The sequence below is a fragment of the Procambarus clarkii genome, chromosome 44 (genome assembly GCF_040958095.1).
Source record: "Procambarus clarkii isolate CNS0578487 chromosome 44, FALCON_Pclarkii_2.0, whole genome shotgun sequence".
In the NCBI taxonomy this organism is placed as follows: Eukaryota; Metazoa; Arthropoda; class Malacostraca; order Decapoda; family Cambaridae; genus Procambarus; species Procambarus clarkii.
Genome location: NC_091193.1, coordinates 28,177,941 through 28,196,289, shown reverse-complemented (window position 1 = coordinate 28,196,289; position 18,349 = coordinate 28,177,941). Strand labels below are relative to the sequence as shown.

Here is an 18,349-nt window from a genome sequence, read left to right as displayed (position 1 = left end):
TCCGGAACGCAGCAGACTCATTCTTCGCCAGAAAAGAAGGAGACGGCTGCAAACGAACAAAACAATCACCACGACCAAAAGAGCAGAAACCCCTGCGCCGGAGGAGAGCATGAAGCTCCCCTACCCGACCCCCAGAGGCCAAAGCCAACAAGAAAAGTGCCTTGGAAAAACAATCCTGGACCGAAGGGGCCACAACGAAACGAGGAGATGAAAGGAAAGCGAGCACTCTGTCCAAAGACCAGGACGGCTCAGGCGACGCATGAGCAGGCCGGAGGTGAAACAATGCACGAGACAGCTTGTGAAACGGCGCAGACGTAACATCGATACCGAAAGCAAGCTGAAGCGGCTCCGCCAGCGCCGCACGATACGAAGCGACAGTGTTAGGCATAAGATGACGGTCCTGAAACAACCACGAGAGGAAGGACAAGACCACCCAAACAGACAAGGAGCTAACACGACGAAGACGCAAAAAGAAACGGAAGGACCGCCAGGAAACTTTATACTGCCGCCGATAGCATCAGCCTCAAGAACTGAGGTGTGGGTAGCTGGCGCGGGGGGTCTGGGGCTCCCCCTTCCCCCTCCCGGGGAGGGGGGAGCTGAGCAGACAGCGGCGCGGCGGTGTGTGACGTCACACTAGTTTGCTTGTTTTCGGTTGGGGAGTTCTATCCACTAGTTCGGTTTTTGGTAGCAATTTTAACCAGAATAGGGGTTTGTTTTGAAGCGCTTACCTTTCTGGGTGCCTGTTCCGGTCGATGGCAGACATAGAATGCTTCCAACCACACAGGGGCTTCTATAGGCCATTGCTCCTCTTGCCTCTCTGAGGGGGCCCGGGTCTGGTCGTGGTCCCCGGTAGGCCTAAGAACTCCATACACATGACTGATGCCAAAGTCTGACATTACCATATCAGCCTGGGATAGCTCCGGGGAGCCGACGGGGCTCCCCCCAGAAAAGGTGAAGGAGTCACTGCAAGATGTACCTGGGAAGTTGTACTGTACATTCAGAATACCCTTCATTGTATCAACACAACTTGTTCCTTTCTTTAGTCCACTGATTTTGCACCCGAGAAAAAAACTTGCTCTACATTTGCCTTGTGGGATGCTAAAGCAAAGAAAATTTTTGCAATTTTTACTCTTACCAGCTGATAAAATCTTTATAAGATTTGTACAAAGGTCTCTCTCTCTCATTACTGACTACAGACTTTTTGGGTACCTGGTAAATATATATACAGTGGTACCTTGGAACACGAGTGTCCCTGTATGCGAGTTTTTCAGAATACGAGCAGGATTTCCTCGGAAAATATGTCTTGGAAGGCGAGGGTTACCTCGGAACGCGAGTTTGTTGATACGCGTTCAGGGCGACCTAGTGTGTGGTGGTATGGCGATCGTCGCCCCTCCGCCCCTCAGTTTACCATTGTCTCTTGCCCAGTGACTATCCCTCCTGAACTCTTCACAAGGATTTACAGTTTTATGTCGGTTTTTTGGCCATTTGAGTATAAAAGTTGTTATTATATATCTCGCCATGGGTCTCAAGAAAGCCATTGTTAAGATTCAACCTAAGAAAATAGCTGTGAGTAGAGGTAGTAGAGGATGTCCCTTCTTGATTAAGAAAATGTGTGAAGTATGGGAAGAACTACCAAGTTGAAAATCGAGCAGTGAGCCTCAACCAGGACCTAGTGGCACTCACATAAAACGTGCCAGGGAGAGCACACCAGAAAGGTCCTCACTGCCTGATGTGATAATGGAAGGGGACTCCCCTTCCAAACAGTAACACCTCTCCTCCTCCCCCCCTCCTCACCATCTTCCATACGCCTACAGCATTCAACAGTAAGTAATAACTTGAACATAGTTTTGTAGGTTTATTTAGATGAATTAGGTATACAAATTTAGTTTGATGTGGGGTTTTTGGGGTAGTCAGGAACGGATTAATTCATATCCCATTATTTCTTATGGGGAAATTAGCTTCGGAATACGAGTTTTCGGAATACGAGCCGTCTCCAGGAACGAATTAAACTCTTAAACTGAGGTACCCCTGTATATACGACACTATATAAATAATTTTTTAAGGATGGAAGCTGAAATTTCAATTTTTTTCAACATTGGACAATTTTTTAAATTCTTCCTGGATGCAAATTTTGACACCTGAAATAGGCAAAATACTGATGTGTTGCAAACCTAGTAAAGTGTGCAGGACCCAATTGTTTTGAGTCCAACACATTTGCAACCCTAAGGTGATGGCCACTCTACATTCATATTTCACTATAATAAAGTTAATTTTTACCCTTTTGATAGCCTAATTAATAAACAAGACTCAACATTGAAAATAGTGTACAATGTTTGTACTGAATTCCCATCATTAAAAACTGTTTCCAAGACCAAATTACAGGAACTATTACATAAGACATATCTGTGTCAACTGATCAGGTGATTGTTGATCAATTCACATCCAGATACAGTGGTACCTTCGTTTGCGAATATAATCCATTCACAGAGACAGTTCGTAAACCGAAACGAATTTTCCCATAAGAAATAATGTAAATTGAATTAATCCATTCCACACACACAAAAATATTAACTTAAAAATACATTGTATACAGAATACTACTCATATTTTGTACTACAGTATATCTTACCTTTATTGAGGACTCTTGTTGGCGTATGGAAGACGGGGAGGAGAGGTTAATATTTGGAAGGCAAGTCTACTTCCATTATAACATCAGGCAGTGATAACATTTCTGGGGTACTCTCTCTCTCTCACGTTTTTCAGGCATACCACTAGGGCCTGGTTGTGGCTCACTGCTTATTTATCTCACTAAGAACCTGTCTATAGACACTTGTTTTTCCTACGTTTTAACACTTGTCCGTAGTGAGGCATCACAGTGTCATTAAAAAGGTTCATGCAACGGCCAACTGCAGCTTTATCTGGGCAAGTCACTTCAGCAAAACTTTGCAGTTCTTCCCATACTGCACACATTTTCTTAATTAATGAGAAAGGGACATTCTCTACTGCCACATCCTCAGCTGTCTGTTGTTGCTGCTCCTCTTGGAGGGCTAGGGAGTTCTTCAGTGGTCAGTTCTTCACTGTGTCCCTCCACCAACTTCACATCAGCACCATTTGATCAGGGTCAAAAGGTCCAGCATATCTCAACAATCCTAAGTATTGTAGTACAGGTTGATGAAAGTGAGTGGTGTCCCAGAGAACATAAAGGTATAGTGCTTTTGAAAAATAGGTGAGATAACAGGAATGTGCTAAGGGAAGTGAAAAATCAAATGAGAAAAAGTTGCCCTAGTGTTTACAGTGCAGAGAAGAACATTCAAGATGGCCGCCGGCACGAGGAAAAACAAAACAGAGCTTGATTTTGTGGGATTCAATGAAGAAATCATTGAATTAGTAGTCTACATAACAAGTTGGTAAAATTAGATACTATAGTGAACTCTCATGTAGAAATAATTAGTAAATTGAAAGAAAGTAATGACCATTTAAATAGCAAAGTTGTATGTCTTGAGGGTGTAGTGAAAGACTTGCGCAAGGATAAGATTCAATTGGAAACAAATTGCAAAGCCATGGAAGAAGAAAATAGACTCTTAAAAATAGCTTTGGAAGAAGTTAAAGTAAATTTAAACATAAATGACTACAACAGGTTAGGTAAGGAAATTCAACAGGAGAAACAGCTTTTGTCAGCACAGATGGAGGAAGTTACACAGGGAATAGAACAGTGCAAGAAAGATATGCAACTCACCTATGCACAAGTGGCCAAGGAGAAGGAAAAAATTGAAGAAGCAGTAAAGGAAGCCAAACACTGCAGCAACAAAGATAAAACAAACATTAGGCTGGAAGTGAGAAAAGAATTGGGCCTAACCCGAAGTTGGTGCAAAACACAGTTGATCGGAGCAAATCCCTGATAATTTTTGGTTGCAAAGAAAAGGAGATAACATCTGGGTCAGAAAGAGCTGTAGAAGAAGCGAAAGTAGTAGATAAAATTGTTGGCCCGTAGAAAGTCTTACTACCATAGAGAATGTGCGCGACTACAGGAGAATAGGCAAACATGTAAAAGGGAAAGATCGACCTTTGAGGATCACCCTAAACGGTGCCAAACAGACGGAAGAAGTACTCAGGAATGCCAGAAAATTACGAAGTGATGAGGATGGGAAAGTGTGGTCGTTAAGACGAGACCTTTCAAAAGAAGACAGAGAAGCTGAAACTGAACCTCGCCGAGGCAGAAAAAGTTTAAATGAGAGCAGGAATGAAGAAGAAATCAATTCTTTTTTCTACAAAGTGATAGGGGTAGGCAGACCAGTAAAGTGGTACATAAAGGCAAACCAACAAAATCAATAGAGAGAGGGGGAGTGAAAAATAAGGAGAAAGGGAACAAGTTCCTGAAGATTGCATACACCAACATAGATGGCGTGAGATCTATCTTGAGGTTATCTTGAGATGATTTCGGGGCTTTTTTTTTTTTTAGTGTCCCCGCGGCCCGGTCCTCGAACAGGCCTCCACCCCCAGGAAGCAGCTCGTGACAGCTGACTAACACCCAAGTACCTATTTTACTGCTAGGTAACAGGGGCATAGGGTGAAAGAAACTCTGCCCATTGTTTCTCGCCGGCGCCTAGGATCGAACCCAGGACCACAGGATCACAAGTCCAGCGTGCTGTCCGCTCGGCCGACCTGCTCCCTAGGTAATCGATCGAAGATACTGAAGTTAAGTGATGTAATACAGCTGCAGACACCAGACACTGTTGCACTCACGGAGACAAAACTTGAAGATGTTATTTTAAATGAGGTCATATTCCCAAGGGGCTACTCAATTTGGAGACGGGACAGAAAAATTAGTTAAGACGGTGGCGTTGCTGTGCTGGTGAAAGAACACCTAAAGGTGAAAGATATAATGACTGCCAATCCACAAGAAGTTGACATAATAGCACTAGAGATCTGCCATGAGGATGATAAACTAATGATCATAAATGCATATAGTCCACTGCCAAGTAGCACATGGTCAAAGGAGGAGCTAGATAGTAAACACAAAGGTCTTATAATAATAACGAGAGAGATTATAGCGAGAGCGGATAACGATAGATCATGACTGTTGATAGTCGGTGACTTCAACTTCAAATCCATAGACTGGGAAGCATATGAAGCTAAAACAGAAGATTTTTGGACCTGTAGATTTGTAGACCTCATACTGGAAACATTCTTGTATCAACATGTTAAACAAGCTACGAGGATGAGGGAAGGGGACGTTCCCTCCATGCTAGATTTGATATTTACCAGGAAGGAGGAAGAGATATTTGACATTCAGTACCTTCCTCCCTTGGGTAAAAGTGACCATGTCTTTTTGGGAATAAAGTATGCAATGCGTTATAATCTGGAAGAAAATAAGGAGGTTGAAGCAGTTGAAAAACCTGACTTCAGGAGAGGACATTATGGCCACTTTAGAAATTTTTTTAGTGAGTATAATTGGACAGACTTGATGCTAGACAAGGAAGTGAATGAGATGTATGTCAAGTTTTGTGAAATATATGATAAAGGCACAAAAAAATTTATACCAAAACAAAGATGCAGAACTAGGAAACAGGATTGGTTCAATAGAAATTGCGAGAGGGCCAGAGACCAAAAGACACAAAAATGGAATCAATACAGGAAGAGGCCAAACCCCCAAACATACCAGCGATACAAAGATGCGAGAAACTACATGGCAGTGAGGAGAGAGGCAGAAAGAAATTTTGAAAAAGGGATTGTAGACAAATGTAAAACAAAACCAGATCTATTCTATAAATTCATAAACAACAAATTGCAGGTAAAGGATAATATTCAGAGGTTGAAAATGGGAAATAGATTCACGGAACATGAATAGGAAATGTGTGAAACACTAAACTTAAAGTTCCAAAGTGTGTTTGTACAAAATGAAATCTTTAGGGAACCAGACACAATAAGAATTCCAGGGAACAACATAGAGCACATAGAGGTGTCTAGAGATGAAGTGGAAAAAATGCTCAAGGAGCTAAGTAAGAACAAAGCAGTTGGTCCAGATGGAGTTTCACCATGGGTTCTGAGAGAATGTGCACCTGAGCTCAGCATTCCACTCAACTGATTTTTCAGGCATCCCTGTGTACAGGAGTTGTAGCTGATGTGTGGAAAAAGGCTAACATAGTTCCAATGTACAAAAGTGGAAACAGGGAAGACCCCCTTAATTATAGACCTGTATCATTGACAAGTGTAATAGTCAAAATATTGGAAAAAAATAATTAAAACTAAATGGGTAGAACACCTGGAGGAAAACTATATATCAGACAGACAGTATGATTTTCGATCAGGAAGATCCTGTGTAATGAACTTGCTCAGTTTTTATGATCGAGCCACAGAGATTTTACAGGAAAGAGATGGTTGGGTTGACTGCATCTATCTGGACCTAAAAAAGGCTTTCGACAGAGTTCCCCATAAGAGGTTGTTCTGGAAACTGGAACATATTGGAGGAGTGACAGGTAAGCTACTAACATGGATGGAAAATTTCCTGACAGAAAAATGAGAGCCGTAATCAGAGGCAAGGTATCAGATTGGAGGAATGTTACGAGTGGAGTACCACAGGGTTCAGTTCTTGCACCGGTAATGTTCATTGTCTACATAAACGATCTACCAGTGGGAATACAGAATTACATGAACATGTTTGCTGATGATGCTAAGATAATAAGGAAGATAAGAAACCAAGATGATTGTCATGCCCTTCAAGAAGACCTGGACAAAATAAGTATATGGAGCAACACTTGGCAAATGGAATTTAATGTGAATAAATGCCATGTTATGGAATGTGGAATTGGAGAACATAGACCCCACACAACCTATAAATTATGTGAAAAATCTTTAAAGAATTCTGACAAAGAAAGGGATCTAGGGGTGGTTCTAGATAGAAAACTGTCACCTGAGGACCACAGTAAGAACATTGTGCGAGGAGTCTATGCTAAACTTTCTAACCTCAAAATTGTTTTTAAATACATGGTTGGAGAAATACTAAAAAAATTGTTCACGACTTTTATTAGACCAAAGCTGGAATATGCAGCGGTTGTATGGTGTCCATATCTTAAGAAGCATATCAACAAACTGCAAAAGGTGCAACGACATGCCACTAAGTGGCTCCCAGAACTGAAGGACAAGAGCTACGAGGAGAGGTTAGAGGCATTAAATATGCAAAAACTAGAAGATAGAAGAAAAAGAGGCGATATGATCACTACATTCAAAATAGTAACAGGAATCGATAAAATTGATAGGGAAGAATTCCCGAGACCTGGAACTTTAACACTTTCGCGCTCTCGGCGCTCAAAAAAAATCAATACCCCAGATGCTTTCGGCACTTCGCGCGCCTATGCGGTAAGACCGAAAAAGTGAACACTCTTTTGACTGTCCTGACAATAATTGAAGGCGCACGTATTTAAATTTGGTATCACTGTGTTCGCAATGAAATTGTCTATAAGAGCATACCTATAAAATGCCGCCCAAGCATAAGGAGTATCAACACCAAATAAAAAACAATGCAGATCACTCGCCGAGAGCGCCAAACAGCAACAAAATGTTTCCACTTTCTTAATGGTTGCGAAGCCTACAGTTGTCCTACATTGCTAATTTTGGTATCATTGGAATCGCAATAAAATTCTCTACACGGACATATGCATATGAATGTTTAATATAGGTAATTGCCCACCCGCAAGAGTGTGTGAAGTGGAGAGTAGTTAGCCGCGAGCGCACTGGCGAAAACACAGGGGGGAAATCATGCTTGGAAAGTTTATACATTTATACGTTTCCTGACCCTACTTTTCCATGTACGTATTTCTTTTTTATACCAATGTGTTCGCAATAAAATTTTCTATAAGATGAAATGTATAACATTTGTACAAAGCATGTGTAAGAGAAGCGCCAAATATAGAACCACGTCGCTCAGTATGCGTTCGCGGCAGAAACGAACGCATTGTTTTCGTTCGTTTGATGTTTGCCATGTTTATACTTGTTGAAACATTTTATAATTTGTATGACAGTGATCGGAGTAAAATTCCCTACACAGACATATTCATAACACATACAAATATTTCCCACGTGTTGGATATATCAACGGCTAAAGGGAACCCACTGCCACACGCCCGCCACACCCAGAGCCACACCCGCCACACCCCCAAACATACTTTGTGTTTTTTTTTTTTTTTTACTCATAGAAGTTTGTGATATAATATTCATTCTGGTACCAAAAAATTCGCAAATAAATTCTCTACAAAACGTATATAACTTCTTATAGATGATAAAAAATTACAAATAGGTGTACTTACCCTGTCTATGTTGATTGAAGATCAACAGTTGAGCATTTTTTCTTCACTCCACCATCTTCAGGCTTCTGATCCTGAAGTTGCTCATCTGATGTTTCTTAGGTGGAGTGAAGCTGTTGCCGGTGGTTATTTTTTCTCCACCCAAAATATCTTTCTTTGGTGGTACCTTGTGTAGCAAGGCGCAGCGCACAGTGCCACATCACAAGTTTTACATCCATATATCACGTCCCTCCTTTTGCCAGACTTGAAACAAACACGGCATCTTCTTTTTTTAGCCAAGTGCACGAGTTCATGCGTCAACTTGTAGTTGAGACGTTGTTCTGAATCTATAATTCTTGTATTTCTTGGATGCACTGGAGGAATATTGTCTTCTACAGGAACCACCAAATTTGTAGTAGAATCTTCTATGAAATCAGAAACATCAAGTGGTTCTATGTCCTCAATGTCCATTTCAGAATTTGTGGTTGATGAGTGGGCTTGAGGTGTTGAGGTGAACAGAGGACGCCTCGCACCAGATGTGCCGGGTGTTGAAACTGCCGCGTCAGCAGGAGGAGCTGCGCTGGCATCTATGTCGGGAACATGTGGTATGCTTGTTGTTGTTGGCCATTCCTCGCCATGTGTTCGGTGAGGGAGAACGGGAATTTCATGGAGAAAAATCTGAGAGTATCCCCATCCATTTCGGTTAAAAAATGGAATTTATAGAAATATTTTTTCGATGGACGAGAAAAGTAGGCTGTTATGCGGAATCGTAAGAAAAAACGGCGACGAGTTATCTCTAATCTAAAGCGCGAAAGTGTTAACACTTTCGTCCGGGCATGACGCAATGCTGCGTCGTCAGTTTACTGTCGGTAGACTTGGGGATGACGCAATACTGCGTCGTCCACTAAAATAATCGCCAAAAATCAGGTTTATATCCGATTTTTTGGGGGCTGGTTTTAAAATGCGCGCCTATGTCTTCCCTACACGCCTATGTCATGTTCAACACACAACACTGAGGTGGTAAGTACAAAAAATTGTATTATTTTGCAATTTTTTTTTGTTTATACTTTTGCATATTGTACTGACAATATTGTTCTTCAATTGGCCCTTATATGCACATATCCATCTAAAGCATTCTATTAGGAACAATTTCATGCCTAAATGAGCGCTGTAACACGAAAATTGAGATTAGCAACAAGTAATAATACTAAACATTTGTGGGCAGGAATTGGTAGTGTAGCTGGAAGGCGTCTGGGCGCTCACTCGCAGCTAACGCGTGGCCCGTCTTCAACTAAGGGAGAGGGAGCCGGTTGGCCGAGCGGACAGCACACTGGACTTGTGATCCTGTGGTCCTGGATTCAATCCCGGGCGCTGGCGAGAAACAATGGGCAGAGTTTCTTTCACCCTATGCCCCTGTTACCTAGCAGTAAAATAGGTACCTGGGTGTTAGTCAGCTGTCACGGGCTGCTTCCTGGGGGTGGAGGCCTGGTCGAGGACTGGGCCGCGGGGTCACTAAAAAGCCCCGAAATCATCTCAAGATAACCTCAAGAAGATAACTCGTCGGCGGTTGGAGTGTGACCAGGTTTTTTATTTTATATGCTAATATTCCTCTAGAGAATTCTATTGCGAACCCATTGATACCAAAATTGAGGTGACCAGAGTGAAAAGAGTGAACACATTTTATCGCTTTTGCACGCTCCTGGGTAACTCGTTCGCACTTTCTCTGTTTGCTGCGGGTAATTAGCCGGGCTTTTGGAGTTTATATGCATTTAGTGCTGTAGAGAATTCTATTGCGAACACAATGATACCAAATTTAATCTCGTAGGACGAGAATTGAGGTGACAAAGTTGAAGAGAGTATACACTTTTCAGAATTACCGCGTGCTCCCGTGAAACGCTGGGACCCATATCGCATAGTTGAGGGGTGGCGCGCAGGGTGCATGAAAGTGTTAAGAACAAGAGGTCATAGATATAAACTAGCTAAACAAAGCTGCCGGAGAACTATACGAAAATTCACTTTTGTAAACAGAGTGGTAGACAGTTGGAACAAGTTAAGTGAGAAGGTGATGGATGCCAAGACCGTCAGTAGTTTCAAAGCGTTATATGACAAAGAATGTTGGGAAGACGGGACACCACGAGCGTAGCTCTCATCCTGTAACTACACTTAGGTAATCTAACTCCAAGCCCAATTTCAGCCCCAGAGAAACAATTTCCTCAACAAGAGACACTTCAGGTTCAGGCTCAAACCCTTCATAGTCTCATTCTAGAACACATTCAGGCCACAATTTTCTCCAGCCAGAGATCATGGTTCTTAAGAGTCACTTCTTGCCAGGCTTTGTCTATGAATTTTAAAGCACTCATAATGTGAAAAAGATTTTTCCAAACTCTTTAAGGGTGAGGTTTGTGGCATCAGTCACTTTGACACATCTCCAGAAAAGTGCCTTGCCATAAAGTTTTTTAAAACTGGAAATGATTTTCTGGTCCAAAGGCTGAATTAGAGGAGTGGTGTTGGGAGAAAGGAACTTTATTGTAACAAAACTAAATTCCTCCAACAATGGATCCTCCAAGCCTAGAGCAAAAGTAGGAGCATTGTTGAGTAGAAGCAGGGCCTTGAGTGGCAAACTTTTCTTCTGCAGATATTTTTTATTGCAGGGCAAATCACTTCATTCACCCACTCAGTAAAATATTGCTATTAGCCCTCCACATCACATTCAGTTTCTTTTTATGCACATTATATTTTTTGAAAACCCTTGGATTTTCAGAATGATACACAAGCAAGGGTTTAATTTTCAAATCGCCACTCACATTACCACACAATGTAAGTGTTGTCAATTAGTTGTCAATTGCCTAATTGACAGTTGCCTAATTGCCAAATTAGTTGTCAATTATCACACAATGCCTCTTGTTGCCCGAAATGCTGAGGGTATTAGTGGCTTTAGGTATTGTATGTACTAGATCTATCTATAAATCCAACATTATGTTTGTAACTCATCTTCTATGTATGTACTTATACCTGAATAAACATTTTGATTTTTTTGTTTTGACAACACAAGAGTTAGCCTATCTTTCATTAGCGTGTGTCCGGGCAATGACTTCTCCTCCTGGGTAATATATGTCCTCTTCGGCAATTTTTTCCAAAATAGTCCTGGGTCTTGGCTCATTGTTGGCTTAAGGGCCCTCGATATCCCTACGAGGCTTAATGTATTTTGCAATGGGAAATATTCTCCCCTTTAAAATCATATCTGGTATATTTCATATTCTGCAAGTTTTATACATACTGTACATATTGAAAAGTGAAACTGACATGCCATTAAGATGCAAGATACAAGTCACTTCGTGCTCAACCATTTCACACCCAGATGCAGGTCACTGCACATCCAATACTGTTCAACAAATGAATTTTCAAGCCTTCAAAACCCAACCCAATAATATATACAGTTTATCAATAAGTAAACGATTTGACTTTACCCCTTTGCATACTTGTCGATGTGTCCATTAATTATCACTTTAAAAACTACATATACTTCACTGTGTGTGGTATTTTTAAACTGTTTTGTGATATAAAAACTTCACAAATTTTACATTAAACATTGCCATTAGTTGAATTTGACTTAAGATCCAAAATGAAAACCATTTTAAAGATGAAATGACCTGTATTATCCCTTCATAAGGAGCCTTTATGTGTCGATTTTAAAATGTAACCTAACCTATTATAGTGTGAAGCATATCCTATCCTATCCTATGCATAGCATATCATATGGTACAGAGTGTATCAAAAAGTTACAATAACAAAATATAAATATTATACTGTATATATAAATTTAAATATTATATTATATTATATTATATATATATATATATATACATATATATATAATGTCGTACCTAGTAGCCAGAACGCACTTCTCAGCCTACTATGCAAGGCCCGATTTGCCTAATAAGCCAAGTTTTCCTGAATTAATATATTTTTTCTAATTTTTTTCTTATGAAATGATAAAGCTACCCATTTCATTATGTATGAGGTCAATTTTATTTTATTGGAGTTAAAATTAACGTAGATATATGACCGAACCTAACCAACCCTACCTAACCTAACCTAACCTATCTGTATAGGTTAGGTTAGGTTAGGTAGCCGAAAAAGTTAGGTTAGGTAGTCGAAAAAACATTAATTCATGAAAACTTGGCTTATTAGGCAAATCGGACCTTGCATAGTAGGCTGAGAAGTGCGTTCTGGCTACTAGGTACGACATACAGTATATATATATACACATACATACACATACAAAATGCCCAGTGTGCAAAATGTGTATGATAAGGCAGAACTGCCCATACTTGCCCACCTCATACTATACACACTGATATTGCACAATACAAACTGATACATCAATACATACAGTGATACAATACATAAATACAACAATACACACAGTGATGCAGTGTTACAAGGACAAACATCACAAAGGATATGTGTGGGGGGGGGGTAGAAGAGAGGATTTTCATCAAAGGGGGGGGGGGAGGGCCTTCGACAAGACGCCGGCTTCCTGTCCTCGTCGAAGGCAATTGGTGTTAGTAACACTCGGGTAAACTCAGGTAAACTGTGCAGGCCTTGACCATATATACGACCCCCATACCCCCCCAGAGAAGGAAGTAGGTGCCTGAGCACCTGCACAGGAACACACACCCCAGGGACGGAGGTGCTCAGCACTTACCATTGAGTGTGGACATTGGTGAGCGGCGGCAGGGCTGAGCACCCTGCACCAGCCTGAGCACCTGCAGTGTTGAGGACAGGCCCGCTCAGGCACTCGTCCCACATCCCCCCCGGCGGTGTGAGGCCGCCACCACCACTCTCCTGCTGCCGGGACCCCCACGCTCACCCCCGCCACTACCGCCAATCATATGTTAACTCAGGTAAAGTACATACATACAAACATATTGATGCATTTACAGATAGTACATACACTGCTGGCACCCATTATTACGCACAGCGTTTCCGGCAAGGTCTGGGGAAAACATATAGACTAGAACTAATTGAGATCAAAGCATACATTGAGTTGAAAAAGGACGGAGAAAAAAAAGAAATATATATATATATATGTATATACATTATATATTATATATATATATATATATATATATATATATATATATATATATATATATATATATATATATATATATATATATATATATATATATATATATATATATATATATATATATATATATATATATATATGTCGTACCTAGTAGCCAGAACGCACTTCTCAGCCTACTATGCAAGGCCCGATTTGTCTAATAAGCGTCTAATAATGTACTTGAGGTCGATCTCGAACCCATTGTTGATGTGACGACTTATATTGAATTTTGTAACTAGCTCATCAAGATTGTAACTTGCTTAGCTAAATGAATTGTGGGGTTCAGTCCCTGAGCCCATTATGTGCCTCTGTAACCCTTTCCACTACCGCCCACAAGATGGGTATGGGGTGCATAATAAATGAACTAAACTAACTAACTAACTGTCTAATAAGCCTAGTTTTCATGAATTAATTGTTTTTCGTCTACCTAACCTAACCTAACTTTTTCGGCTACCTAACCTAACCTAACCTATAAAGATAGGTTAGGTTAGGTTAGATAGGGTTGGTTAGGTTCGGTCATATATCTACGTTAATTTTAACTCAAATAAAAAAAAAATGACCTCATACATAATGAAATGGGTAGCTTTATCAGTTCATAAGAAAAAAATTAGAAAAAATCTATTAATTCAGGAAAACTTGGCTTATTAGGCAAATCGGGCCTTGCATAGTAGGCTGAGAAGTGAGTTCTGGCTACTAGGTACGACATATATATATATATATATATATATATATATATATATATATATATATATATATATATATATATATATATATATATATAATATATAATGTATATACATATATATATATATATATATATTTCTTTTTTTTCTCCGTCCTTTTTTTCAACTCAATGTATGCTTTGATCTCAATTAGTTCTAGTCTATATGTTAGGTTGAAGCAGTTGAAAAACCTGACTTCAGGAGAGGTCATTATGGCCACTTTAAAAAAAAATTTAGTGAGTATAATTGGACAGACTTGATGCTAGACAAGGAAGTGAATGAGATGTATGTCAAGTTTTGTGAAATATATGATAAAGGCACAAAAAAATTTATACCAAAACAAAGATGCAGAACTAGGAAACAGGATTGGTTCAACAGAAATTGCGAGAGGGCCAGAGACCAAAAGACACAAAAATGGAATCAGTACAGGAAGAGGCCAAACCCCCAAACATACCAGCGATACAAAGATGCGAGAAACAACTACACGGCAGTGAGGAGAGAGGCAGAAAGAAATTTTGAAAAAGGGATTGCAGACAAATGTAAAACAGAACCAGATCTATTCTATAAATTCATAAACAACAAATTGCAGGTAAAGGATAATATTCAGAGGTTGAAAATGGGAAATAGATTCACGGAACATGAATAGGAAATGTGTGAAACACTAAACTTAAAGTTCCAAAGTGTGTTTGTACAAAATGAAATCTTTTTCTCATTTCTTGTGGTATCATGTTGGATTTTTTCGTTGCCATTTCATTGATGATAATCTTGCATGAGTCATCCTCCCAGGGAGGTAACCTCTCTACAGGCAGGAGCTCACGGGCTTGCTCAAGCAGGTGAAGCTCTTCGAGGTAGCAGACTGATCTGTGATGCCATTTTTTGCTTCTCCTGGTCCATGTGACGACTTATATTGAATTTTGTTACTAACTCATCAAGATTGTAACTTGCTTAGCTAAATGAATTGTGGGGTTCAGTCCCTGAGCCCATTATGTGCCTCTGTAACCCTTTCCACTACCGCCCACAAGATGGGTATGGGGTGCATAATAAATGAACTAAACTAACGAACTAAAAACTCCTGTTTCCCCCTGAAAGTAGCACAGAGCTCAGTTTTTTCTTAGCAATATCATTGTAATGGGGATCTCTGGCTATCCTAATTGCAAGCTTAGCATTCAGCTCCTGAATTCTGCTTTTAACACTGGGAAGGGACAACTCCTCTCGTAGATTAGAAGTTTTGGCAGTCCTTGGCACTCCAAGATTGATTGTCATGGCTTCATTTTGAATGCTTTCAAGCCTTTTTATATCGCTTTGGGAGTAGGTGCACAGAACTGGTGCGGCATAGTCTATGACGGAGCGCACATAGGCTGTGTACATCATTTTGTGTACATCATGGACTATATCCAATCCTATCTTAGTGATAGACACCAATGTGTAGCCATCAATAATATAATCTCTCCCATTCTACCAATAACCGTTGGAGTGCCTCAGGGCAGCATCTTGGGACCCCTACTATTTCTTATATACATTAATGATCTGCCTAATGTCTCTAACATTCTGAAACCTATTTTGTTTGCTGATGATACTACCCTCATTTACTCCAACCCCAACCCACATACACTAAATGATGTTGTTAATAATGAACTAAAAAAAGTCCACTTATGGATATCAACCAACAAACTAACACTTAACATAGAAAAGACCTACTACATCCTATTTGGAAGCAAATCTACAAATGCAATTCAGCTTCAGATTGACAATGTAAACATTAGCAATAAAAATGATGGAAAGTTTCTTGGCATATTCCTAGACAAGAGACTCAACTTCAGTACCCACATACAACACATAACTAAGAAAGTCTCTAAAACAGTTGGTATACTCTCCAAAATCAGATATCAAAGAATCAAGGAAGTCTATAAATAACAAACCGACTCTCCTGTCTAATAACGATGGTCAGCTTTCAGCCTCTGATTCTGCTATTGAGTTCAATAGATTCTTCTCTTCCATTGGTTCATCCCTTGCTAATGATATTCCATCTTCCAGTACTGATGTTAAGGACTATCTTACAGGTAACTATCCACAGTCTCTGTACCTAAAGCCTATTAATTCCACTGACGTCAATGAGATAATCCTTTCCCTTAAAACCAAGTCTGGTGCCCTTGAGGAGATACCAACTTTAATCTACAAAAAAGCCTCCAGATCTTTAGCCCCTGCTATTGCTTTGCTCTTCAACAAGTCACTTGAACTCCAAACCTTTCCAGATATTCTAAAAAAAGCGAGAGTAACGCCTGTCCACAAATGTGGTGATCTCACAGATGTTAACAACTACAGACCTATATCAATCCTGCCAAACTTGTCAAAAATTTTTGAAAAACTAATCTATAAGCAGCTTTACTCATATCTAGCCAAACTCAATATACTTAGCCCTTGCCAATATGGCTTCAGGCTCAAAAAAAGCACTAACGATGCACTTATTAGTATGCTTAACTCGATTCATACAGCTCTTGATAAAAATGAGTTCCCTGTTGGGTTATTTGTGGACCTGCGTAAAGCTTTCGATACTGTCAACCACCAAAACCTTCTTCTTAAATTACATCATTATGGTGTCAGAGGACACTCCCTACAATACCTCAAATCCTACCTTACTGACAGGCTCCAATGTGTTTCTGTGAATAATACAATTTCTCCCACCCTACCCATCAACATTGGTGTTCCCCAGGGCAGCATACTTGGCCCTCTCCTCTTTCTCATCTACATTAATGACCTTCCAAATGCCTCCCAACACCTCAAACCAATTCTATTTGCTGACGACACAACCTTCATTTACTCCAGTCCTGATCCCCTTGCTCTAAATGCCACAGTAAATACTGAGCTTAATAAAGTCCATCTGTGGCTAACTGCCAACAAACTCACCCTTAACATTGACAAAACTTTCTATATTCTGTTTGGCAATAAATCCTCTAATCAAATAAATCTCAAAATAAACAATACCCAAATTTGTAACAAATTAGATGGCAAATTCCTTGGCATTCTCATTGACCACAAGCTGAATTTCCAGGGACACATTCTAAACATATCAAAAAAAGTTTCAAAAACTGTGGGCATTCTTTCTAAGATCAGATATTATGTACCACGCCCTGCCCTGGTGACTCTCTATTACTCCCTTATCTATCCATATCTCAACTATGGTATTTGTGCTTGGGGCTCTACTACCCAAAATCACTTACGTCCTCTAATTACTCAACACAAAGCTGCTATTAGGACAATATCCAATTCTGGCCCCAGTCATCACTCGGTACCCCTACTCAAATCTCTGAATATGTTAGACATTAAGTCACTGCACATTCTCTCATGTGCATTATACATATATAAAACGCTAAACTATAATGCCAATCCTGATCTCAAAAGCTTAATAGAAGGTTGTAACAGAACCCATGAGCACCACACCAGAAATAAATACAGTTTTGATATTCCTAGAGTACGACTTAATCAAACCAGAAATGCTCTACAAATATAGGGGCCCAGAATGTGGAATGACCTTCCCAACCATGTTAAAGACTGTACCTCTCTCAACCAGTTTAAGTTAAAAACGAAGCTATACCTAATAAATTCCCTGTAACCCACCTTACCCCTCTGTTGTCAACCCATGTATGTTCTTTGTTTTTTTTTGTTTTACAAATCAACGCTGTTTGAATGTAATTTTCTGTAATAATTTGTAATTGTATTTGTGCTGCTTTTTCAATAATGTTCCCCCCTCTTTTACCTCTATTTTTATTTGTACTCAACACATCTTATTCTTTTTACCCATTAGTTTTAAGCTTTAGTCATTAATGTTTTTCCTGCCCGAAACGCTTTGCGTAATAGTGGCTTTAGGCATTGTATGTACTAGCTCTATCTATAAAGCCAACAAACTTTGTAAAATCTCTTTATGTATGTACCTTACCTAAATAAAAAATATTATTATTATTATTATATTATGTTCCTAACTCTGCTCTCATCTCTCTATATTATGCACTAATCTATCCCTATCTCAACTATGGTATCTGTGCATGGGGTTCAACCACTGCAAACCACCTCAAGTCCATCATCACCCAGCAAAAATCTGCTATCAGAATAATATCAAATTCTGCTTTCAGACAACACACAGCCCCCTTGTTTAACTCCCTTAACATGCTAAACATAATCTCACTCCACAAATTCTCTTGTGTCAACTACATTTACAA

General features: G+C 39.9%; 1 protein-coding gene across 3 annotated transcripts in view; it reads right to left on the bottom strand.

Annotated features, from left to right (window-relative positions):
• Positions 1 to 13,134, bottom strand: part of LOC123745434 (N-chimaerin) — a 145,138-nt gene extending 132,004 nt beyond the window's left edge. For all 3 annotated transcript variants that reach the window (XR_011222048.1, XM_069300867.1, XM_069300866.1), the window contains exon 1: positions 12,988 to 13,134. Coding sequence is in view for 2 of the 3 variants with exons in the window: in XM_069300867.1 (XP_069156968.1) it covers positions 12,988 to 13,003 (16 nt within the window). In the remaining variant the exon portion in view is untranslated. The remainder of the gene's footprint in view (positions 1 to 12,987) is intronic.
• Between the last annotated feature and the right edge of the window lie 5,215 nt (positions 13,135 to 18,349).